General features: G+C 59.2%; 1 protein-coding gene across 1 annotated transcript in view; it reads right to left on the bottom strand.

Annotated features, from left to right (window-relative positions):
• The window catches only part of GNA12 (G protein subunit alpha 12), a 40,415-nt gene extending 29,555 nt beyond the window's left edge, over positions 1–10,860 (bottom strand). Inside the window, exon 1 of the mRNA XM_054718246.1 lies at positions 10,435–10,860. Within this exon, the coding sequence (XP_054574221.1) occupies positions 10,435–10,746 (312 nt within the window). The 5' untranslated portion in view covers positions 10,747–10,860. The remainder of the gene's footprint in view (positions 1–10,434) is intronic.
• Positions 10,861–25,149: the final 14,289 nt, after the last annotated feature.

Genomic DNA, 25,149 nt, shown 5'->3' with positions numbered 1-25,149 from the left:
AACACAATAACCTTGAAAATGAATTCAGTCTGCACCCCAAAGTGCTCGGCCCACGCCTGCCCCTCACGCTGACCAGCACTGAGCACGACTGCTCGTCATGGGTTCCCAGCAGCCTGAGTCACCGGCGGCCCCAGGACGTGTCCTGCAGCTCCAGCCCCGGTGACCCTGGTCACACACCCTGTGTACGGGCTCTGTGGCCTCCTTTGCTGGGCTCCTGTCCCCCCGTGTCTCCCGTCCCCACAGAAGCCAATGGAGATGGGCAGGACAGGAGGGCCCAGCGCCACGCACCCTCCACTCAGCTCACGCACAGCACAGCGCAGAGGCCCGGCCCTCACCCGCACAGGCAACTCGGGCTGGCCGGTCCCGCACAGGCAACTCGGGCTCGCGGGAAGCCACCGTGCCAGCCCCCGGACAGCCCTCCGAGGCCCCACAGCGCTAGCACTGAGGACACAGGCTCTCCGAGTCTCCGTGTCCCCTGGCTTAGAGTCCGCTCAGCTGTCTAGTGGACAGGTGACCTGAGACCTGGCCCACACCAGGGAGGTCAGTCTGGCTGCCCCGTTGATGGCACAGGGCGGCTGACCAGGCTGGTGCCCAGGTTCAGGCTACACAGTGACACAGATGCCCAGCTCAGAGAGAGGGGCTGTCCCCGGGCCCGGAACGTTCTCCGCCCGGGGCATCCGCTGCCCTCTGTCCACCTGCGAGTACTCGCACAGCCACACTGTCCCCGTCCTGTCCGGTGCGCTGCACGCACAGCACAAGTGCCGAGAGACTCAGTCCGCTGGGCGATGGGCGTGGCCTCCCTGACGAAGCTTTCCATTCCCAAGTCCAGGGTGGGGGACGTGCGGCCCGCGGGCCATCTAAGGCCTCAACGTCATTGGCCTGGCCCCGCCAAGGCATCAGGGGTGAGGTAACTAAACGTTTGACCAAAGACAGCCGGCTCATTTTCAAGCTGACAGTTTTGTATGGCCCTTGACATTACAAATATCCAACGGCCCTGGGCAGAACAAAGGTTCCCAGCCCTGCCCGGGACCGAGCGCCCGGGCCGGCGTGAGCATCGAGCCCCGAGCCCCGTGTGAGACCCAAGCGTCTCCCTGCCCACAACCCCAGGCGCGGAGCAGCCACAGCCAGGACCCCGTGCGCTCTGCTCCCGCTCCAGGGCAGGCAGTGGCGGGAAGCAGGTGCCCCCCCCCTCCGCCCCCCCCCCCCCCCCCAGCCCACCGGCAGGGACGCAGAAGCCTCCGGCGCTTTGTTTACCTGCAGAGAACACGACTCACCGCCTGACGCGGCCTGACCTGGGCCGCTCTGCCTCCAGGTGGTGCAGGCCAAGCGCAGGTCGTTGCACAACGCGGCCTCCCAGTTGGAGGCCGCCCTGTAATTATCTCTCCCGATGACCCTGTGTACGTCCTCGTCCCACCCAAACCGGTAAGAGCCGTGTCGACACGCAGCTGTGTCACTGCAGGAACGGGCTCCCAGCCTCCACACAGCACTGGCCAGCGTCAAGCCAGCGGGTTCCAACCTCAGCAGACACACGGCGGGAGGGCAACCTGGCCCCCAAGACAGATTTGGTGAAACAATCAACATGTCACCCCGAAAGCTGGAGACCAAACGTCATGTGCTCTGAACCCCCAAACAGCCAGCGGGTCTCGCTGGGTTTTTAACCGATGGCAAGGGTGGGGTTTGCGTGACTGAGAGACCAGCCGTGTGCCCAGCAGTGACAGTGGACCTGCCCGCTGAAATGAGATTTGCCAACAGGCAACCCACCCGGGTGCTCTCCCAGACCCCAGGGCACACGGACGCTCCCGTCCCACAAACCCACTGCGGCCTGGAGACGGGGTGCTCCGGAACCGGGCAGGGGCTGCGGGCGGGTCCCGGAGCTTCCCCGCAGTCCCATCGCCGCAGCCAAAGAAAGCACGGCCCAGCACCGTCCCGGGAAGGGAGACGCCCTCAGCTCACCAGCCCAGCACCGCCTCGGCTGGTCCACGCAGAAGCTGCTGAACTGCGTCCCTCAGCGTGAGTACTGAGACCACGGGTCTGCAGCTAGCATGCATCGTGACCCCGCGTACTAGAAAGTTCCATCCAGCTCCTCCACTCGGTCTCGCCTAGAACCTCCTCTGATCAGAATTCCCTGCCTGACCACATGGACGCTGGGCAGAGACGGGCCGATCCGGGCCCTGTGTCTCCTCCACCTGCCGAGCCCCGCGGACTTCAAAGGCCAGCGTGGGCACACTCCCCCGGCAGGCTCTTCCAGATGCCCGGCCAGGCTCCCTCCTGCTCTCCGTACGTCTCTGCGGCGCACTGAGCCTGGCACACATCCGACTGGGCACCGGTCACTGGGCGCCTGTCTCCTCAGCTGTCAGCGTGCCCGGGGGCAGGGCCTGGCAGCGCCCACCGTGGAGCCCCCAGCACCTGGCAGAGGGTCTTGGGTACAGGCCAGAAAAGTCTGTCAAACTGATTCCTCGTTCCAGCGTCAACAGGAGGCCACTCATTTTAATGCTCTAGTCCTTCACCAGGTTCCTAACCGTGGATACTCAGGTCCCGGGGGCGGGGGCGGGGGCGGGGGGAGGCACACGGGTGGGGAATGGGACACCCAGGCAGCCACATGCATGACACTGGCTGCCAGGCTGTAACAGAGACCCCGAAACAGCTCACACGGCTGACGGTTCATTCACTCCCAGGGGCTGTGACACGCAGTGTTCCAGAGGCTCCGTCCCGAGCGCGGTGAGGGAGGGGCCCGAGATGGAGCCTGGCTGCGGAGGCCTGGGCACACAGCGCCGCCGGCCCATCCCTGGGCCGCCACGTCCACCAGGGAGAGACTGTCACCTCTAAGGTTATAAAAACAAGAAGAGGGACAGGGAGTATTTACAGGAAGTCAAAGCAACTCGCAGACTCCAATGACCCGCGGCAGGGCCCGGAGGAGATGACGCTGGGCCGACCGCTCCCACTCAGGCCCCGCTGCCGGCCTGAAGGCAGGGCCCGGTCCTGGAACCACAGGACCGGGAGGGAGACTTCCGGTCCCTCCCAGATGCTCCCTGCCCCCTCCCCCGCTGAAATGCCAGCCACTGAGCAAGAGGACACGGTGGGCAGGAGAGGTGTCAGCTATGGGCTCCACCGCGGGCGAGGACGCCCTTCCAGGGCGGGGGTACAGATGTCGGGGCGAAGGAGAGCGAGAGGACTGGCGGCAAGCCCACACGCAGGGAGGGCTGCGGAAGTTCTCCGCGGGGAGAGTGACAGAGGCGGGAGCGTCAGGAAGGGACACTCAGCAGGCCGAGGCGGGCAGGCCGCGGCTGAGCCTGCTCTCGGGGTGTTGATCCCATCTGAGGACTCAGGAAAGCCAGGAGGCAATGTTCCAAGCACAATAAAAACACGTCGGACACTTACGTTTGAGATGTGTGGAGGGCAGAGGGAGCCGAGTGGGCGTGAAGTTTCCACACTTCCCTTAAAGCCGCACACGGATTCCAGCCCGGGACCAGCTAGATGTGTGTCCGGTACACCCAGAGCCACCGCCACACAACGATGCAGAGCTCGGCCTGACACACTCGACAGTCAATCGTCAAAGACAGAAACACCTTTACACAACCCACAGGGAGGCCCTGGCCGTGCTCCGTGGTGGGCGTGTCAGCCCTCAGACCCAAGGGTCTCGGGTTCGATTCCCAGCCGGGGCGGTTGGTCAATGTGTCTCTCTCTCTTTCCCCCTTCTCTCCCTTCCACTCTCTCTAAAAATCAATGGGAAAAGTATCCTTGGGTGAGGATTAAAAATAACCCACAGGAAGGTAAGAAATAAAAAAAAAATAAAATGAGCCCTTGCCAGGTTTGCTCAGTGGTTAGGGCATCAGCCTGCCGATTGAAGGATAAAGGGTTCGATTCCTGTCAAGGGCACGTAACTCGGTTGCAGGCTCCATCCATCCCTAGCCCCGGTGGGGACACGTGCGGGAGTCACCCAGTGGATGTGTCTCTCTTACATCGATGTTTCTCTGACTCCCCCCTCCCTTCCATTCTCTCTAAAAATCAATGGGAAAAATATCCTCAGGTGAGGATCAAAAAAATAATAACAGTAAAATGAGACTTATGCCCCAACGTATTAATAATTACGTTACCTCAAGCGTAAATGGTCTAAACCAGGGGTCCTCAAACTTTTTAAACAGGGGGCCAGTTCACTGTCCCTCAGACCGTTGGAGGGCCGGACTATAGTTTAAAAAACAAACAAACTATGAACAAATTCCTATGCACACTGCTAAGTCGGCTGCTAGGCAGGTCAGGCAGCGGCGGCAAAAACACCCGGCGGGCCGGATAAATGTCCTCGGCGGGCCGCATGTGGCCCACGGGCCGTAGTTTGAGGACCCCTGGTCTAAATAGACAAACTAATGGACGGATATGAACAGAGCAGATAAAGATGATATGATGTAACAACACGCTGACGATAAAACTCAATTCACACGACTCAGTGGGTCAGTGACCAGCACACGGGAGGAAACATATGCCCCACAGCATCCAGGACAGCAGTGGCTGTGTTCAGACAGACGGATGTCAGAGCAAAGAAAACCACCAGAGACAGAGGGACGTCACGTATTGACATAAGGATCAATCCCCCCGAAGACATCATCCTAACATTTACACACCACACGACAGAGGCTCAAACTGCTCAAAGCAAACACTGACTGAGCTACGGGGGAGAGGTCGGCAAATCCCCCACCACACAGGTGACCCTTGAACAACACGGCCTTGAACTCTGCAGATGCACGCGCACACGGATTTTTTCCAATAGGTGCTGCAATGTGCCTTCTCTTCCTTAGGGCTTTCTTCACATGGGCTTTCCTCTAGCTCACTTTATCGTTAGCATACAGGAGACAATGCACATAACATACAAAATACGTGGAATCGACTGTTCATGTCAGCAGTAAGGCTTTCGGTCAACAGTGACTGCGTGGAAGGTCAGCACCCCTAAGCCCCACGTTATTCCAGGGTTAACTAGTCGGAGACTTGGACACGGCACGCTCGGCAGCTGCCATCCCTCAATTGGCGAGGACACAGGAAAACACCACCGTCCACCAACAGGATCTCACTGACAGAGAGCGCTTCCCCAGGTAACAACCTTTTTCCCGTTTCCATGGGCCATTCCCAGACACAGGCGCACAGAATACAGACCAACTTAAAAGAAACGAAACCACACAGAGTTCTCGGACCATGATGGAGTCAGAGAACTCAGTCACAAAGGCGGCAGGAAACCCCATCAACTCTCAGAAGCAACGACGCCTCTACGTCACCTGAGGGTCAAAGAAGACATCGCAAAAGCAATCAACACACACGTGAATCCAACTAAAGATGAAAACACCGCATATAAAACACGTGGGCGTGGCGACAGCGGTGCTGAGGAGGGAAGTTACAGCACGTAGGATGCTTACAGCAGGAGAGAGGAAACGTCTCAAATAAGCAAACCAAGTCTCTACCTCAGGAAACTAGGAAAAAAAGAGCGAAATATACCCAAAGGAAGTAGAAGGAAGGAAATGATAAAGAGTAGGAATAAATGAAATTGAAGATAGAAAAAAACATAAAGAAGAACCAATGAAATAAAAAGCCTTGGAACCAGTAAGTATATTCCCCAAGTCACTGGACACAAGACTGAGACACAAACATCAGTCCCACTGCTGTACTAACGACGAGCATTTGGAAATGGAAAAGAAAAGCACAGAGTATCCTTTAAAACGGCTCCAAAGGAGAAGAAATACTTTAGTACAAATGTAACAAAACCCAGGCAGGATCCATAGGCTGACGATCACAAAATGCTGATCAGAGATGACCTTCTCAATGAAGACATACCATGTTCATGGACGGTGAGACTCACCACAACAGAGATGTCTATTCTCTCCAAATTGACCTGTAGTTTTAATGCAATTGCTATAAAAATACAAGCTAAGTTCTTTTTATAGACATAGACAAACTTATTCTAAAATTTGTAAGGAAAGGCAGGGTCCCAGGAATAACTAAGAAATCTTGAATTGTTTTTATCTATATTAAGGCCTACTATATGGCTACAGCGATCAACACAGTGTGATGCTGGCAGAGGAGAGACAGACAGATCAGTGGGTGGAACAGGGAACCCAGAAATAGACCCATACTGATTTTTAAAAAATATTTTATTTAATTGATTTTTTACAGAGAGGAAGGGATAGGGATAGAGTTAGAAACATCGATGAGAGAGAAACATCAATCAGCTGCCTCCTGCACACCTCCTACCAGGGATATGACCACAACCAAGGTACATGCCCTTGACTGGAATCAAACCTGGGACCCTTCAGTCCGCAGGCCGACGCTCTATCCACTGAGCCAAACCGATCAGGGCCCCATACTGATTTTTAAAAAAATTTTAAGTTATTGATTTTTGAGAGAGAGAGAGAGAGAGAGGAGAGAGGAAGGGGGGGGGGGGGATGGATGAAGAAACATTGATTTTTTTGTTCCATTCATTTATTCCTTCATTGGCTGATTCTTATATGTGCCCTGACTGGGGACTGAACCAGCAACCATGACCTATCGGGACAATGCTCCAATCAACTGGGCTGCCGGGCCAGGGCCGACCCCACTGACTTTTGACTAAGGTGCAAACGCAAGTCGATGGAAGAAAGACAGTCTTTTCAACAGATGTTGCTGGAACAATTTAATATACATAGGCCAAAAAAAAAAAAAAAAAAACCACAACAAACCTTCACCTTATACAAATATTAATTCAAAATGGACCAGGGACTTAGATGCAATATGTAAAACTATAAAACCTTTAGAAAAAAATAGGAAATCTTTGGGATCTGTGGCTAGACAAAGTGTTTTGAGACTTGACATCAAAAGCATGAGCCATAAAGGGAAAAACTGGTGAAACGAACCTCATTAAAAGTGAAAACTTGGCTCCCGGAAAGTCGAGTGGATGAAAAGTAACCCTATACAGAATGGAGAAAATACGTGCAAACCACATACGGTATCGGTGCCGGGTGGCACGGAGCTCACGGAAAGGGGTTCAACACCGCTACCCACGAGGGACATGCGATCAGACAGCAGCGCGGCAGCACGCACACACCTGCACACGCTGGACTAAAGAAGCGACACCGCCAGTGCCGGCGCGAGTGCGGAGAAGCCGGCTCGCTCCCGCAGGGCTGGTGAGCGTGTACAATGGTGCGGCCGCTTTGCAAACAGTGTCCTTACAAAACCGAACAGGCAGCCCCGCCGGCGTGGCTCAGCGGTTGAGCGCTGACCTATGAACCAGGAGGTCACAGTTAGGTTCCCAGTCAGGGCACACGCTCAGGTTGTGGGCTCGATCCCAGTGGGGGGCGTGCAGGAGGCAGCCCATCCATGACTCTCTCATCATTGATGTTTCTCTCTCTCCCTCTCCCTTCCTCTTTAAAATCAATAAAAAAATATTTTTTTTAAAAAAATCAGTGGAAAATATCCTCAGGTGAGGACTAACAAAAAGCATAAATAAATAAAACTAAAAAACAAAACTGACATGCAGCTACCATACGACTGACCAATTTTATCCCGGACACAGGAACACGGATGTCCACACTGAAACACGTACAGAGGTGGGGAGTGACCCAGATGCCCCCACAGGTAAATGGTGCACCCTGGTAAATCCAGGCCATGGATGCTGCTCAGCAATCAAAAAGCAGAACGATTGATTACTGATACATGAGACAACTTGCGAGAATCCCCAGGGCAGTGGTTGGCAAACGCATTAGTCCACAGAGCCAAATAGCAACAGCACAACGATTGAAATTTCTTCTGAGAGCCGGAAACCGACTTCTGCGCATGGGCCACGAAGTTTCAATCGCACTGTACGTGCGTGCCCGCACGTGGCATTTTGTGGAAGAGCCACACTCAAGGGGCCAAAGAGCCGCATGTGGCTCAGGAGCCGCAGTTTGCCGACCACTGCCCCAGGGAGTTAAGCTGAGTGATAAAAGCCAATTCCAAAAGATCACATTTTGCATGATTTCACGTGTACAGTATTCTTCAAGTGACAGGAGCAATCGGAGGGCAGGCAGGTCAGTGCCAGGGCAGGGAGTGGCTATAAAAGGCAACACGAGGCGTCCTTTAGGTGAGGGAATGTTCTGTACCTTTCCCCACGTCACCATCCCGCTGCAACACTGCACTGCAGTTTCGCAAGACGCTTCCATGGAGGCGGACTAGGCGGAGGGGACACGGGGTCTCTGTGTTATTTCTCCCAACTGCATAGGACACTGTGATTATCTCAAAATTCAAAGTTAAAAAAAAAAAAAATAAGACCAGGTTCCCAGCTCTGCCACCTACTAATTAGGAAACTGACCTTGAATTTTAACCCCCATCTCCAAATCCTCCTGACTGGATGGGCCAAAGCCATCGGAAGTGCTATGGGCGGCAGATGCCCTGTGTGAGGGCCTGGCAATGAGCATGGACCCAGCTAGTGCTTTAAAAACAAACAGCCTGTGGCCACGAGACCTTCTGAGGCACAGATACTCTTCTGAACGGCGTCATTCAACTGTCCACCCGTGAAGCCACCCCAAGTCTCTTCCCAAAGGGATCTGTCCCAGCAGGGGTGGGGGAGGGTCACTTTTGGTTTTAGGACGGGAGCCGACTTTCTAACGAGTTACTGAAATAGTCACAAGAAGTAGAGTGAGCTTCACACAATCAGTGAAAAACGTGGGAGGGAAAAAGGGGGTTGGTTCACCAGTCCCGTTTCTGTTGCTAAGTCAGTCAAGCTAATGTTTCTGTGCATCGGGAAAAGCTTCGACCGAGTTTTCTAAACACATTTCAACACCGATCCAGCCCGGAGAGTCTATGTTTTTCAAAATATCTTCTCTGCCTCTGGAGTTGCAAGAAACGAGGAGACAGTGGCCGAATCTCTGTGCCTGGTTTGGAGGCCAGAAGAGCAGCGAAAGGAAGCCTGGCCGGGCTCAGCAAGGCAGTCAAGTGCACTGCACCCCGAGGATGAGGGGAATTTCAAACACACGGGTCCCGGAATCGCCCCGGGCACCCGGCCTTGGGGAGCCGCAGCTGGGCCAGCGCTGACTCACAGGCTTTGGAAGGAGGTGAAGAGGGAAGGGGAGGTTTTAGCCCTCAGGTCGTCCCCTTCCGTCTGTCCGATCCTAAAAGGGCTGTTTCTGAAGGGCTGTTTCTGCGACAGTGAAACATTTCAGTCACAGGCACCCACCGTGGGGATGCGGGTGGAGACTCCGGATGCGGGCCTGGGCGTGTGCAGCCCAGGGTCCCAGGATCCCAGCACCCAGGCCCGGCCAGGAGGCACGGGACCAGAAGCTTCCTGGGGGTGCGGAAGGGGAAATGTGCCGGGAGGGAGCTCCCCGCTTTGCTCACTTTAACGTCCCCCTGGCACCTCAAAACCCAGCCCCCAGGCAGCCCTCTACCTCCGCTTCCAGACAGCGTTCCTCAACCTGTAATTTGGTTCCCACACACCAGACCAGGCAGGGTGGTGAAGATAAGAAACGGAATAAAGGGAAATGCCCGTACCCCGGGGCGGTCCGGAGCGGTTCCTCCAGGTCCCGGGGCTTCAGGGCCCTTTAGCCACAGGCTCAGGATGACAGGGAGACGGGGCGCGCATCCCTGGCCAGCTCCCCACCAGAACCCAGACCCTGTGGACTCCATAGGTTTGTGTGTGTGTTTTCCCCTCAAATGAATTGTAAGGAATAAGATCGGGCAAGAGACGGAAGAACCTGGAGATTCCACAGCACCTGAGACGTGCATTAAAAATGGCAACGCAGGGATGCAACTGTATCCCACGCAAACAAACAAAGCAACGAGTGCAGCGGAGGGAGGCGAGGGGGTGCATCCTCGGCTGGACGCGGCCGGGGCTGTTTTGGGAAGACACGCGCCCCAGTTCTAACCTAGTGACACCTCGTCTGGGCGGCCCGGCGATCGCTGGGGAAGGGGGGGCGTCCAGGCGCCCTGCTGTCGTCCACTCGGGACACGGTGGGCACTTTCCTGATCAACAGCTCAGGACTGAGGCTGCGGCCCGACGCCTCTCAGTCCCCGGCGCTCGTCTACACTCACCGGGAGGGGAGGGGAGGGCAGGGCTGGCTCCCCGGCTGGACCGGGCCCCGCGCCGCTGCCATCGCGGAGGGGCGCGCCCGCGGCCCGGTCCAGGGGCCTCCCCACCGCCGAGACCCCGCCCCTCCGGCCCCCAGAAGCGGCCAGCTTTCCCCCTCCCGCCGTCCCCAGGCCCCTACGGGGCAGGAGCGGAGGCCGCCACGCCGCCGGGCAGACGGGGCGCGCATCCCTGGCCAGCTCCCCACACGGGGGCACGTGGCCGCAGGGAGGGGCTGTGCCACGCCAGGGGGCAGCCCAGGGGCGGGCGGTGGTCCCGGGCGGGCGCCGCGGTCCGCGGGGCCGCACCTGCGCGCACCTGGACACACCTGGGCGCAGGTGTGCGGGCGGGCGGGCGGGCGGGCGCGGGCACGCACGCACCTTGAGGATGTTGTCGAAGATGGTGTCGCGGAACTCGAGCAGCGCCTTCTGGTCGAACTCGCGGCCGTGGATGATGCGCATCTGCTTGAGGAAGGTGGACTTGCCGCTCTCGCCCGCGCCCAGCAGCAGGATCTTGACGAGGCGCCGCACGGCGCGCCGCTCGCGGGCCAGCCCCGCGTCGATGTCCCGGCTGCGCCGCCGCGCCTCGCGCTCCGCGTCGCGGGCCCCGCTGCCGCCCGCCCTGCGCTCGCGGCCCCCGCCGGCCTCGGCCGGCAGCAGGCAGCGGCTGAGGGTCCGCACCACGCCGGACATGGCCGCTCAGGCCATGGACCCCGCTGCGGGCGAGGCGAGCCCCGCGCGGCAGCCGGCCGCTCCCTCAGGCCGCGTCCGCCGCCGTCGCCGCCCGGAGGCCCGCTCTCGCCCGCCGCTTGGCCCCGGCGGAGGGGCGGGGCGACGCGGCCCGGGGCCCGGGGATTGGGCCGGCTGCCTCCCATACGGACGAACGCGCCCTCCGATTGGCCCGTGCCACGCCGCAAGGCGGGCATCCCCTGCGGCTTTTGGGGCGTGGTCGGAGCCGAAAGAGGCGGGATCTTTGGAGTGGGGGCGCTTCTCATTGGACGTTCGGGCTGAGGTTCTTTCTTTCAGAATGAAAGGGAGGCGGGGTCACCGGGGAGGCGGAGTGGCCGTCCGCCATGACCAATGATAATTGCTCCGGGATCACGTCAATCACGGCGAAAGTGTCTGGGATTGGGGGTTTTGCGAAATGGGGCGGGACCAGAAGTGCCAGGTGTACAGAAAGTCGCCCTGGATTCCCAGATGGGACCAACCTGTGAGACCCGGAGCTTTGCAGTTCTTCGCTCCGTGCTGCCCGAAAGCTGGGGTGTGCCGACGAGAGGGTCACCTGCCGCTCGACCTGTGTTTGGAGAGACAGCTGTTCCTAAACCATGTTCCTTCCAGGAACGGCGGAGGGGGATGGGCCGTACATTTCGGACAAATGCACCCTTTGAGAGCGGCCTGGCTCCGGCGGCTGCTAACCATCAGCCACCAGAGCCTCCCAGCCCTCTGCAGCGCAGTGACGGGGAGCGGGGTCCGGCGCTGCTGGGTCAGAACCGGAACCTGCACTGGACCCTGTGCTAGTTCACTAGTCGAATAACCTCCTTCTCCCCCATATGTGTGTGTGTGTGTGTGTGTGTGTGTTTTAAGTTAATGTTTTTATTGATTTTTTAGAGCGAGAGGAAGGGAGAGGGAGCGATAGAAACATCAATGATGGGAGAAACATCACTGATGGGCGGCCTCCTGCACACCCCCTACCTGAGACCAGGCCTGCAACCCGGGCATGTGCCCTGACGGGGAATCGAACCATGACCCCTCTTGGTTCATGGCTCAACACTCAAGCAACCGAGCTACACCGGGATGATAGCGACTACCTCACATGGCTTGAAGCTATGAACCGAGAACTTGAACTTGTACAACCCGAAGCACAGTGCCCGGATCCAAGTTCGTTCCTGCTAAGCGTTGGCTCATCTTATGACTGAGTCTTAGTGTGAGTCAAGCTCCTGAGAATCCCAGTCTCTCTTCACCTCCAGGTGACTGGCCAGACTGGGGAGCCTCGGTCTGTTGAAAGGTAAACGGTGGCATATTGAGAATTTTAAGAGTTTGAGCACAAATCGATTCCCGTCCGGCCGTGCCAAACGGAATAGGGGCTCTGCCCCAGGACGGGCGCAGGACAAAGACTTCCTAGAGGGAGCGCGGGGCAGAGAAGGGGGGTCGATTGATTGGCGAAAGCTTGGAAACGAGTGTGCTGTTGGTGACTGGCTGTCCTTCGCGTTTCGATCTTGTAAGCTGGAGGCATTTGCAGGCTGGGAGTCGGGTTTTCTTACCAAGGCCGCCTCAGCCTCGGGGCCACCTTGTTGGATTAACTGAACGGGCCTGAAAGATCGTCCTGTCCACCCCCCTCGCCGTGAACAGGTGTGAGATAAAGGCCAGCCACAGAGGACTTAGCCGAGGTGCCATCAAGGGCCGGTTCGGACCCTGCCCTCTCCACCCTGCGCGCACTGCATGGGTGGGGTGGGAGCACCAGAAACCATGAGCGGGTGTGACCTCACTCAGTTCTACAGATGTTTTTTGCATAGCTATGAGAATGCCAGGCGCTGAGGGCTGCGGGAGAGGAATCTGAAGACAGATAAAATGCAACCTTTGAATCAAGGAACGTACATTTCAGCCCTAGCCAGTTTGGCTCAGTGGAGAGAGCATCGGCCTGCGGACTGAAGGGTCCTGGGGTCGATTCTGGTCAAGGGCATGTACCTGGGTTGCGGGCTCCTCCCCAGCCGGGGCCTTGGTCAGGGCTCGTGCAGGAGGCAACCAATCAATGTGTCTTCCTCACATTGATATTTCTCTCTGTCTTTCCCTCTCTCGTCACTCTCTTGAAAAATCAATGGGAAAATGTCCCCGGGAGACGATTAAAAAACAGAAACAGACAGCAAGGAAGACACGTACACTTCAGTTCGGGCACCAGACCACACTAGTCACCGGCGCGTGCAGGTGAGTGAGTCCCTGTTCCTGCCCGAGAAGCGAGAATTAGTGTCAAGGCTTTGTGCAGTCCTTTGTCATCCTTCAAAGCGGTGGGAAAAGTTTGGTTTCTTTGTGAAAACGGTCTTCCACAGGAAAGTTAAACGCTGGTTGTCTGGGAGAACAAGAGAGAGCGTGCAGAGGCCTCGAAGGCCACCGAGGAGGGGCCTGTGGGATTCAGCAATGGACCAGCGTTAGCCCCCACGCGGCTAAAAGAAGTGAAGGTGGTTCAGAAAACACTTTGAGCGGGGAGGTGAGAAAGGACCAAACACCACATCTGAAAATGAAAGCTATGATGATCGAAGTAGAAACGTAATAGATGTGTTACGGTGCAGACTCAGACACAGATGAAGAGAATACACTGAAATATACAGATCTGAAAAAATGACCCGGAATCCAATACAAAGATAGGCTAAGAGACAGGAACGCTAGAGGAGGAATCTCTAACATATACACCGAGTGGCCAGATGATGATGATCTCTGAACGCATAATAATCTGGCCACTCAGTGTGTGTGTGTGTGTGTGTGTGTGTGTGTGTGTGTGTGTATGTATATTAGGGGCCCAGTGCATGAATTCGTGTATGTGTGGTGTCCGGCCAGCCTGGCCAGGGGGAGAGAACATGGGCGGTTGGCTGGCCTGCCTGCTGGTTGAACTCCTGGTCGAGGGGACAATTTGCATATTAGCCTTTTATTATATAGGATATACACTGAGTGGCCAGATTATTATGCGTTCAGAGATCATCATCATCTGGCCACTCAGTGTATATTGTGTATAAAGGGCTGATTTGCGCCTCCTTTCCCAAATTCATAGGTGGAAGCCCTAGCCCCCAGCACCTCACAATGTCACTGTATTTGGAGACAGGACTTGAAAGAAGTGATGAGGTTACAATGAGGTCACTAGGGCGGGCCTCGATCCTATATGATTGGTGTCCTCGTAAGGAAAGGGGATTTGAACACAGACACGGCAGAAGGTAGACCATGTGAGGACGTGGGGAGGACGGCCTCTACGAGCGTAGGAGCGGGCTCGGCTGCAGGAGAAACCGACCCTGCCGACCCCTGGGTCCTGGCTTCTAGCCTCCAGCTTGGTTAGAAAGTGAAGTTCTGTCGCTGCATCGCCCAGCCTGGGTGCTTTGTTACGCCACCCCTGGCGACTGACACGGCGTGCCGCGGGGAAGCCATCTCACAAGGAAGGTCTGCCCTACCAAAGGGGACAGTGGCTACTTCGTGGACAGATGGGTAACGCTTACTGACCGCACCCAACACCGAGAGTTTTAATGTGCGGAGTTAAGAAAAAATAGAGTTACAATAATAGGACGCAAAAGGCATATACACGTCAGGAGGGGCAACCATAATTAGATCTTTGAATTACTTACGAGGAGAATAAATATTTTTGATTAATGTTCAACTTTGTCGAGTTACATAGTCATGTTAACATTTTTAGGGTGAACACGAAAAGAAGAGAAATAGAGTGAATGAATTCCACGTGAGCAGAGGGGGCAAGAGGAATGAGGGAACAAAAATCAATCAATGTGCAGAATGAAAAAAAATAAAGAAAACGGGACAACCTGGGCAAAACGAGAAGATGAAAACCAACCCCAGGCTATGACTCACCAAAGTAAATGTAAACGGGTTGCAATGGTGACAGGTAAAGATTGTCAGACAGAGCCGTGGTCGGCAAACTGGCTCGCGAGCCACATGCGGCTCTTTGGCCCCTTGAGTGTGGCTCTTCCACAAAATACCACGGCCTGGGTGAGTCTATTTTGAAGAAGTGGTGTTAGAAGAAGTTTAAGTTTAAAAAATTTGGCTCTCCAAAGAAATTTCAATCGTTGTACTGTTGCTATTTGGCTCTGTTGACTAATGAGTTTGCTGACCGCTGGGCTAGAGAAAATAAAAACAGGGCTCAGCTACTTGCTTAGAAAGAACGTACCTACCGACCCAGAAAAGATCAAAGAAAAGAAAGAGTGGGGAGAGATCTACCAGGCACACGATGTGAACAGGAGACGAAATAGAGGTGAAGTCCAAGGCAAGACGGGTGACAACGCGTCCTTTCGTGCGGTGAAAGGTTCATCCGCTGGTAAGATGCAACGCGTCTAAGCGCTCACGCAGCTAATTGCACAGCCTCCAATGCTGACGGCGAGGAAGTGGGCGAACCTCGAGGAGACACTGAAGAATCAGCCGTCACGGCGGGCGGGGTGAGGGTGCGGGTGGCACACACTTCTCCCGCAACAGTGAACACGCGTGGCCTACGGAACATACGTTGAGCAGCGAGCCCAATAATGAGAGGGTACACGTTCTGCTGAAATCCAAGGGACATTTGAAAAAATCGACCACAGGAGCCCTGGCCGGTGTTGCTCAGTGGTTAGAGCACCGGCCTGCGCACTGAAGGGCCACAGGTTCGATTCCTGGTCAAGGGCACGTACCTGGGCTTCAGGTTCGCTCCCCAGGTGTGGGAGGCAACCGGTGGATGTGTCTCTCTCACATCGATGTTTTTATTCCCCTCTCTCCCCTCCTCACACCCTCCTGTCCACTCTCTCTCTGAAAAGCAACGGAAGAAATAACCTCGGGTGAGGATTAACAACAAACAACAACAACAACCAACGGCCACAGAATAGGCCACAAAGCAAGCGTCGCTGCATGTTCACGGACTGGTAGCATACCGCCCGCATTCTCTGACCGTGTTGCAATTACCTTTGATATCACGAACATCAATACTTCTTCTGCAAAGCCCAAAGTTACAGAAATTAAGAATACACCTTCGAAGTAAACAGCCAGCTTGTTAGACGGCGTGTTACTGCACCGCGGTGAAAAGATCCCGGTGGTGTGCGTGTCACTGCCCCATGATCTGATTTACCCTCCGCATACAGCCTCCCTCCGGCAACGCGGTCGGACTGTCGCGAGCAGGGCTCTGGGGCCCGGCGGCCTGCTCGGAGCCTGGCCTGTCCTCTGCAGGGTGGATGACCTTGAGCGGATTGCTTCCCTCACGGTGCCTCACTTTCCCTCATCTGTAAAGTGGGGGTCACAATGGCACTACGATAGCACAAGGTTGAAATCAGTAAAAACGAAATGAGGTAGCACGTACAGTCCTAACGATACACAGTAAGATAGCAATACATATTAATTATCACTATTATTATCACTTTTATTATCTTCATGTTACAGAAGTCAAGCGGACAGAAATGTCAAGTCTTCGCCCAAAAGCATACTGAAGAAGTGGCGACACCAGAATCTGAGTCCGGTCTTCTGTCCTCACCGGGCGCCCGTGCTCCCCACGCAGCCCCGCTGTGTGGTGACTAAGAATAAGGTCACCATCCCTTCCTTCCTGCGTCCCCACAAGCCCACCCACTCGGTCACATTCCAGGGAGAGATTGCTGTTGCCTTAGGGCCTGGCTCCAGGTGTCCCCGCAGCCTGGGAGACTGCCCTCAATTCTCTCCCAGGCTCTCACCTTAGCGCTAAGCTCACATGGTACTTCCTCAGGAAAGGCTTTGCTCACCCCAAACTTCCCAACCTCACCCCACCAAACCAGGCCCCGCCCCCATGATCTTCTCTCCCAGGCCCATCCTTTCCTTTCCCAGCGTGGGTCGCATTCGAAATCATTTGTGTAATTATATGCTGAATCCATGAGGTAGGGTGTGGGTCTCTTTAGGGAGGGCTGGAGCCCCTGTACCTGTACACAGTAGGCACTCAATCATTGTTCGCTGGGTAGATGGGGGGAAGGAAGGAAGGGAAGAAGGGAGTGAGGAAAGATGAAAGAATGATGGATGAATGGATGGATGAGTGGATGGATGGGTGGTTGGATAGATGGATGGATAGATAGATGGATAGTTGGGTGGATAGATGGGTGGGTGGGTGGATGATGGATGGATGGGTTGATGGGTAGATGACTGGATGGGTGATGGATGGGTGGATGGATGAATGGATGGGTTGGTGGATGGATGGATGGATGAGTGGGTGGATGAGTGGATGGGTGATGAGTGGATGGATGGGTGGGTGGATGAGTGGATGGATGAGTGGATGGATGAGTTGATGGGTGGATGGATTGGTGGATGAGTGAATGGATGGACGGATGGGTGAATGAGTGGATGGATGAGTGGATGGGTGGATGAATGGGTGGATGGATGGATGGATGGATGGATGGGTGGGTGGATGGATAGATGGATGGATGGATGGTGAGTGGGTGGGTGGGTGGGTGGATGGATGAATGGATGGCTGGATAAGTGGATAGATGAGTGGATGAGTGGATGGATGGGTGGATGGATGGATGTATTGGTGGATGGATGAGTGGATGGGGGATGGGTGGATGGATGGATGTGTTGGTGGATGGATGGATGGGTGGATGAGTGGGTGGGTGGCAGGCACAGTCCCCAGGGTGCAGAGGGCCCTCTCTTTAACATGAGCTTTGTCACTTCTCTTGAGAGCGGACAAGGGGACTCTCCAGGGTGCTGCCAGGGCTGGCTAACTACTCACCCGGAGTCAGCATGTTTTTAAGGAAGTGAGGTCGTGGGACCAGGATCACGGGCTGAGCACTTCCCTGTTTGGACCTGGGTTCTACTTCTCTGTCCCCCAAGCCCCTGAGGAGAACATGTATAGGGACGAGCAGTCAGCAGTTCTGAGAAGCAAGTCAGCAGGCCGGCAGCGGGCTGGCCTCTAGCTCAGGCTCCGATGGGTCAGGGCTCAAACATCGCAGGGGGTGTTATGGTTCCATCCTTGGCAGCAACACCTGGGGCCTTTCCTACCTGGTCCGTGCGGCTCTGGCGAGGGCCGGGCTGCCTTGGGGATGCTCAGGCGGCAGCAGCCAGTCCGTCAGGGATACGCAAATGCACGTGACGCAGAGGGACCCCGTTTCTTTCGCTGTAGCTTAGCTTCACAAAAGGCTCCTGGACCCACAATGGACGTCTGGCTCCCAAGTCCGTCACGGCTGTTTGGCAGGTCCCTTTCATGTGACCTCACTCCAGGACCCAGGCTCCCCCTTCCCGCAGCCCCCCGCCTCGAACACGGCGGCCACTGAGCAGAGGGAAGGGAAGGAGGCTGGCGGGTTGGCACTGGCGACCACAGGACAGCCCGGCAGGGACTTGCAGCCCAGCGCAGCGCAGGGGTCATGCCCCGGGTTGGTCAGTTTCGTGTGGGGTTGGCTGGGCTCAGGGCCCCAGCGACTGAATCAAACACCAACCAGCAGTTGCTGTGGTGCTGGGTGTCCCGTAGATGCGGTTAACACTCGCGATCAGCTGACTTTGAGGACATGGCCCTCAGGGGTGTGGGTGGGCCTCGTCCAACAGTTGAAGGGCCTTACGAGCAAAAAGGCCCAATCCAAGTTTGTTCCTGCCAAGTTTCCCAGAGAAGAAAACATTCCGCCTCAAGACTGCAGGTCCCGCCCGAGTCTCCGGCTGCCGGAGGCCCCCGGTTCCTCACTGGCCAGCCCCACAGTCCCAGGAGCCAATGTCTTAAAGAAATCTCTTGACATAGGAAACGTGGCCTGAGTTTCCGGATAGATATCACTGCTATACCACAGCCTATGTATGCCATCCCATCTAATGAAAGGGTGATATGCAAATTGACCCAACGGCAGGACGACCGCTGGACGTCACTATGAGGCGCACTGACCGCCTGTTGGTCCCTTTCCCCGGCCGGCAGGCCCCGATCGCCTGCCGGCCACCTGCTGCGGGGGCGGGGCCATCGAGCGGGCGGGAACAGCTGACCTCTTGGTCCCTTCTCCCGGTTGTCAGGCACCGATCACCCGATGGCGAATGGGGAACCGGGGGTGGGTGGCGGCGGGGGGCGGGGCTGGCTGCCGGCAGCTGGGGAAGATGGTCCTGATTGCAGGCCAGGCCTAGGGACCGCACCCACGCACCAATTTCATGCGCCGGGCCTCTAGTGTATCACATAACATTATAGACACACACTCTTCTGTTGTTTCTGCTTCTCCGGCGACCCCCAAACTGAGAGAGACCACGTTGCCCCTCCGACAAAGGGGCTGGAGGTACCACCACACGGTGGCGTCACCCTGGCGTCGGGTCAGTGTTCCTGAGTCCCGTGGAGTCATTGCAAAGGTTAGCGACAACGTCGGGAAGACACCCAGGCTGCAACGTCGGGCCTGGCCTCGCCCGGGCTCTGCCACTCCCGGCTGGCTGGCTCTCGGACAAGGTGCGTACCTCTCCGTGCCTCAGTTTCCTGTTCTGTAAAATGCAGATGAAATCACCGAGCTTGGAACTTAGCACGAGTCTGGGACCCTGAGGTGCTCAGGGCTTTGCTGACTTTATTCCTGGTGTGGTCTGTCCCCCCCCCCCCCCCACCTCCCCCCGCCCCCCACAGCCGCCTGCAAGTCCTGCCTGCCTTCTTCAGCTTTCTGAGCCGGAGCCCCGCCCTCCTCGTCCCCTCCCCCTGGAGTGTGCAGACCTGTGCTGATGGCGCCCCCCCCCCGCCCCCGCTCTCTGGGCCTCTGTCCCCGTGGCCCGTGCAGGCCGAGGCCCTCAGAGCTCACGGGCACACAGCCTCCTGGGGTGGGCTCAGAGCCTCCTGGGGAAGGACAAGAGTGGGGAGCCTGCCCCACGTCAGAGACCCCAGACGGTGCCCATGGGAAGCAAGGAGCCATCCCAGGACCAGCTACGTGATTTGGGGGGCCCCGTGCAAAACGGCCCCTTGTTCGAGCGGCGCTGGGAACCTCAGATGGCAGCTCAGAGCCTGCAGCCAGGCCAGGGCGCTCCTGAGCACGGAGAGTCTGCCGAGAGCCTGGCGCTGGGGCAGCCGGGGGCCCAGACCCTCAGGGGAGCGTGTCTGGGGCAGGGAACTCCTGCCGGAGGAGGGACAGAGGGAGGGACCAGGCTCAGGCCCCGGGAGCAGCGGCTGTTGACGAACCCCTGGCCTCTCCGGGATGCACAGGAAATGGGTCAGTTTTCCCTGGCGACTCACGGCCTTAGGCCTTGCTCCTTCCATTCTCGCTTCCGGTCCCTTCCCCGGGCTCAGGCCGACTCGGTCATTTCCCGGGCACTTTGGGGCAATAAAAAGCCTGGTCTGGTTGAATCTAAAACTTCCCTCTCAAATCCAATTTCACGCTCGCCTTGTCCCCTCCCGCAGAGCAGCCCAGCCTTGCAAGAGGCAGGGACAGGGGACCAGTGCCTCCTCCCCTTCTTCCCTCTCTGCTGGGCCTGGGGGGGCGGGGGGCAGGGCAGGGGACCCCCAAACCGAGTGTCTCTTCATTCTCCACCGCCCACCCCCACCCGCTCCCTGCCCCCTCTGCCTCCTGGGTGACTCCTGTTGCGCGGCTGGGGGTGGGGGTGGGTGGGGGTGGGAGGTGGCGGGCCCCTCTTCAGCTCTGAGAAGGCACCCCTTTGGCTGCTGGCGGGACCCCGACCCCCTCTGCCTCCAGCTGGGGGTCCAGACCACAATTCGGGGCCCCAGGAAAAGGCCCGCTCCCTGCAAGACACAGCAAGACACCCCGAGTCTCGTGGGGAGGCCGACGGCACACAGCGCTCGGGGCCTCTGGGCACGGTGACAGCAGCCGGCGGGCTACCTTCCCCGTGTTCCCCTGCGAGCCCTTTCCTGACCGCCACGCTTGGAAGTCTTGCAACGAGGAGGAGCGGGTCATTACACGTCCTGCTTTTCACCGGCGAGGAGTGGGAGGCTGCGGAAGGTTACACGCCTGCCCGAGGTCATGCAGGTAGGCAGCAGCGGAGTCTGGGTCCCCGGCTCCAAGTCCCGTGTTGACAATCACTCGACTTTCCGGCCTTCTGTCAGGGCTCATGCACGGTGCACAAACCGCGTGACGGGGGCTGATTCTGCCTGTGGAGTATCAGGGGAGGCTTCATGGAAGAGGCGGCCCTTGATTTTGTTATAAAAGGGCAAGCGGGGTTTGTCACGGGGATGAGGTGGGAAGGGCACTGCAGCCAGAGGGAACAGCATGTGCAAAGCCCTGAGGCCTGGCCCGCACCTGCTCACCAGGGCCTGCAGGTGCCCCGTGAGGTTGGGGTTCAGGGCCCGTGTCGAGGTGAGCGTTGGGAGGTGAGGCTGACGTGAGGTTCACGGAAGGCCTGAGAAGGAGGATTTGGGCTCCACCCCTGAACCCTCGGGGCGCCGGCACTGAAAGCATCCCATTCCTCACACGCCTGCTATCGCCTCCCTACTGTGGCGTAAGCTCGGAAACCCGCATGTGACCCTTGGGTTCATCCCTCTGTCCCGAATGCTCGGCATGCAGTGGGCGCTTAATACCTGTTTGGGGGATGAACGAACGAATGAATGAATGAATGATGGGCACCTGGCTGGGAGGTGTGGCCCAACAGCTGCCCTCACTGCCGCGAGTCTTCCCGCACCTGCTGGGCCACCGCGAAGCTCAGGGGGTGGTCTCGCCTTCGCCCAGAGAAGGGCGGGTCCGGCTGGGGGTGTCCCCAGCATCCTGAACACGACTTGAAATTCCATCCTGCAACCACCAGGTGTCGCTCACGCCACACAAGAAAACCCACTGAGGGCCAGTTGGGGTGAGGAGGGGAGCGTTGGCAAATCTCATCTGGGAGCCACAAATGAGTTTCCAGGCTGCCATTTGTTCTCATCAGCGCCTGGCGTCCTCCTCCGGCACCAGGCAGGTGTGACCACCTCATGGGCTCCCCATCCCCAGCCCCGGGCAGCCTGGGAAGGTGGCGGCAGGCCGGGGCCCAGGCCTGGGAGGCCTGTGGCCGTGGTGCCACCAGCCAGCCAGCAGCCCTGCCCACCGGCCTTGGCCTTGGCCGTCGGGAAAGCTGGGTCTGCGAGGCCTTGCCTCCGCGCCAGCCGCACAGCCCGCCCCTCCAGGCCGCTCGCCTGCCCCCGGACGCCGCAGGCCGAGGGAGCAGCGTCAGCCGCCGGCCGCTCCAGGCGCGGCCCTCTCCTTGCCGGGGTCTCAGCTTCGAGCCCAGGGGTCTGCCCTCGGCCTCCGGGCTGAGCCTGGCAGCTGCTGGCTCCGTGGGAAGGAGGTGGCCCACGATCGGGCAGGGGTGCCCCTCACGCCACGATGGCTGTTTTCCGTAAGTCCGCCCAGAGCCTGAAGGCCGTCCGGGCCGATCCCGGTCAGCTGGTCACTGGGCCCCGCGTGGAGCCCGCTTTGCCTTCTCTTGGCCTGAGAGGCCGTCACGTCCTGGAGGACGACGGACACAGGGCACGGGCGGCACCCGGACGCGGGCTGCCCCGAAGCTGGCGCCCCCCTGAAGGGACCTGTCCTGGCTGACCCCCTGACCCCCTGCAGCCGTCCCCGGGCCTGGTTTGTCCACGAGTGAGCTGGGCAGAGTCCACGCCAGGCTGACGGGTGCCGAAGGGCGGACGGTGTCAGTAAAGGCGCAGCAGTGAGCACCGCGGGCCGGGCGGGAGGCGGGGAGTGCGCAGGCCGCGGACGGGACCCGCGGGTCCTGGAGTCGCTGTGCCGGGTCCCCGGGGAGAGGGGCCGGCCGCTGCGGGAAGGCGGGGAAATCGGCCTTCAGGGCGAGCAGACGCGGGAGCTAATCCGGAGAAGGAGCACGTTCCAGCGCCCACAGAGGCCGAGTGCGCCAGCAAAGACCATCGGGCCCAGCGGGTTGTCCACCCTCCACCGAAGGGGGGGGCGGCGGGGGGAGGGGGGAGGCCGGGGGTCCACCCCGGAAGGGCAGGCGCCGGGTGGGAGGGCTGAGCCCTGGTCTTCCAGGCTGGGACCAGTCTCGGGATTCTCGCCGGGACAGGGGGGCGCTGCGGCCACGCGGTCGGAGCAGAGCGTCTGCCGGACCTCTCAGCCGTCCCTGTTTCCCCACCAGCCAGCCAGCCCTCGGGTCCCGGGTCCCGGGTCCCGGGTACTCTGTGCCCTCGCAGGCAGTGTCCCCCTCCCCCAAAGCCCTCCTCACCTCCCTCCTCTAACGCCGGCCCCCACTCGGTGCTGGGCCCTGCGGTGGGGTCTAGACGCCATCAGCACCCCCCCCCCACCCCCCCGCCATGAGCTACGTCTGGGAGCCACGTGGTGGGGGTCGTATTGCTGCTGAGGGCGGCCTGGAGGTCAGGGCTGTGGAGGAGGGACGAGCCGGGACGTCTGGGAGGATTGTGCCACCGTCACCACCTCCAACCTCGTCCTGGGGAGAAGAGGCTGGGGTGCGTGAGTCTCAGGCGGCTGTCCTGGGGTACGGACGGGACGGCCCCCTGTCCACCCCCCCCATGTGCTGGTCTCCCTCCGTCCGTTCCCGGGGCACAGCCCGCGGGTCACGCGCAGCCCGACCTCAGGGGGTGTAAGCAGCTGTGGAGGCGGGGGCCTCTGCCCGCTGAGTTTTAAGGGCGTGGAACCGGCCAGACAGGGAGGGGCAGTGGAGGGAGGGGCCGGCCAAGGCTCGCGCGGCTGGAGTGTGTGCACATGTGTGTGCACATGGGACTGCGTGTGTGTGTGTGTGTATGTGTGTGTGTGTGAGTTGGCACAGGAAGTGGAGACCAGACTGCAGGGCAGATTCTGCCCCGAGGACTCTGGGTGCCCGGAGGTGTCTGCGCTGGGCAGGGACCGGCCACATCGGCACATACTAGAAAGTTCCGTTGGGCGGCAGAGAGGAGAGGACGGCGAGGGAGCGGAGTGGACCTTCTCAGAGACCCCAGCTGTGTCCAGTGATGGAGCGGGAGGCCCGAGCATGCGGCCCCCTCCCAGGCCACCCCGGCCCCCGGGGCTCCCCCAGGCCCTGCTCCGCAGGCTCCCTGGGCTGGACCCGCCCACTGGCCCGTCGCCCCGGGTCCCTGTCTCCCCCCCAAGCACTTGGCTGTGTCCCCTGAGCCCGAGTCCCGGAGGGCAGGACTCCTGTCTGGACACCGCAGCCCTCAGGGGCGAAACTGCTGATAAACACGGCCTGGGACCGAGGAATGTGAGCCGGGAGGGAGTCACCTTGCGGCGACCCCAGGGCCAGGGCGCATACTTTGCTCTGGATTCTGGGAACTCCCTCCCAGGGAGGAACCGCCAGCCCATTTCCCGGAGGCTGTGGGCAGGGGGAGGCCGGGCCGCCTTTCGCAGGGAGGTGGGGACATGCTGCCCAGGCCTGCACGTGGCGCCAGTCCCCGCCGGGCCCTGTCCATCGCGCCGCCCCCTCCCCCCTTCCCCTCCCCCTCCCCCCTCCCCTCCCCTCCCCTCCCCCCAGCTTCTGTGCACGCGGCCTGCACCGTATGTCCCGCGCTTCAGCGCACTGCACACACCTGCTCCCGTTGGCGGCTGCCACGCCCAGCACACCTCGGCCGCCTCGGCAGGCGGGACCCGGCGCGGCCCGGCTCTTGCTCACGAGCCCGGCGCCCAGGCCCCACCACGGCTCCGCGCTGCGGGCTGTTGCGTTGGCTCTTTTGTTCTGATCCGGGGGCCGCGCAGTCGGCCGCACCTGGGCGAGTGTTTCGCTGGTGCAGAGGCTAAGCGGTGAGCTCTGCTGTCCGCAGGCCGGGCTCAGTGAGCCGATCTGTGAAATGGGCTCCAGCACTCCCTCCTTTACGGGATCACACAGGAGTGCGTTCAGCTGGGTGCTGGCACCGCTTCGGGCCTCTGCCTGGGGTGGGTGGCCGGGGCCTGGATTGTGGGGCGACTGCCTGGGGTGGGTGGCCGGGGCCTGGATTGTGGGGTGTCTGCCTGGGGTGGGTGGCCAGGGCCTGGATTGTGGGGCGTCTGCCTGGGGTGGGTGGCCGGGGCCTGGATTGTGGGGTGTCTGCCTGGGGTGGGTGGTCAGGGCCTGGATTGTGGGGTGTCTGCCTGGGGTGGGTGGTCAGCGGCCTGGATTGTGGGGTGTCTGCCTGGGGTGGGTGGTCAGCGGCCTGGATTGTGGGGTGTCTGCCTGGGGTGGGTGGCCGGGGCCTGGATTGTGGGGTGTCTGCCTGGGGTGGGTGGTCGGGGCCTGGATTGTGGGGTGTCTGCCTGGGGTGGGTGGTCGGGGCCTGGATTGTGGGGTGTCTGCCTGGGGTGGGTGGCCGGGGCCTGGATTGTGGGGTGTCTGCCTGGGGTGGGTGGCCAGAGCCTGGTGGCCAGAGAACAAAGCCGGTGCCCGGAGAACAACAGGCCCCCCCCCCCGCCCCCCTCGGCTGCCAGGGCGGGAGGACTGGAGGCAGAAGAATGCCGGCCCATCACACCCGCGGCTGTAACTCAGGCCCAGACGCTGCCAGCGCCATAAATTTGGGCGGAAAGTGCAGCTCCAGCAGTTTGCGAGCAGGAGCGGGGG

Source organism: Eptesicus fuscus, chromosome 6 (genome assembly GCF_027574615.1).
Source record: "Eptesicus fuscus isolate TK198812 chromosome 6, DD_ASM_mEF_20220401, whole genome shotgun sequence".
NCBI lineage: Eukaryota > Metazoa > Chordata > Mammalia > Chiroptera > Vespertilionidae > Eptesicus > Eptesicus fuscus.
The sequence above is the reverse complement of the archived record's forward strand: the minus strand, read 5'-3'. Positions and strand labels throughout refer to the sequence as shown.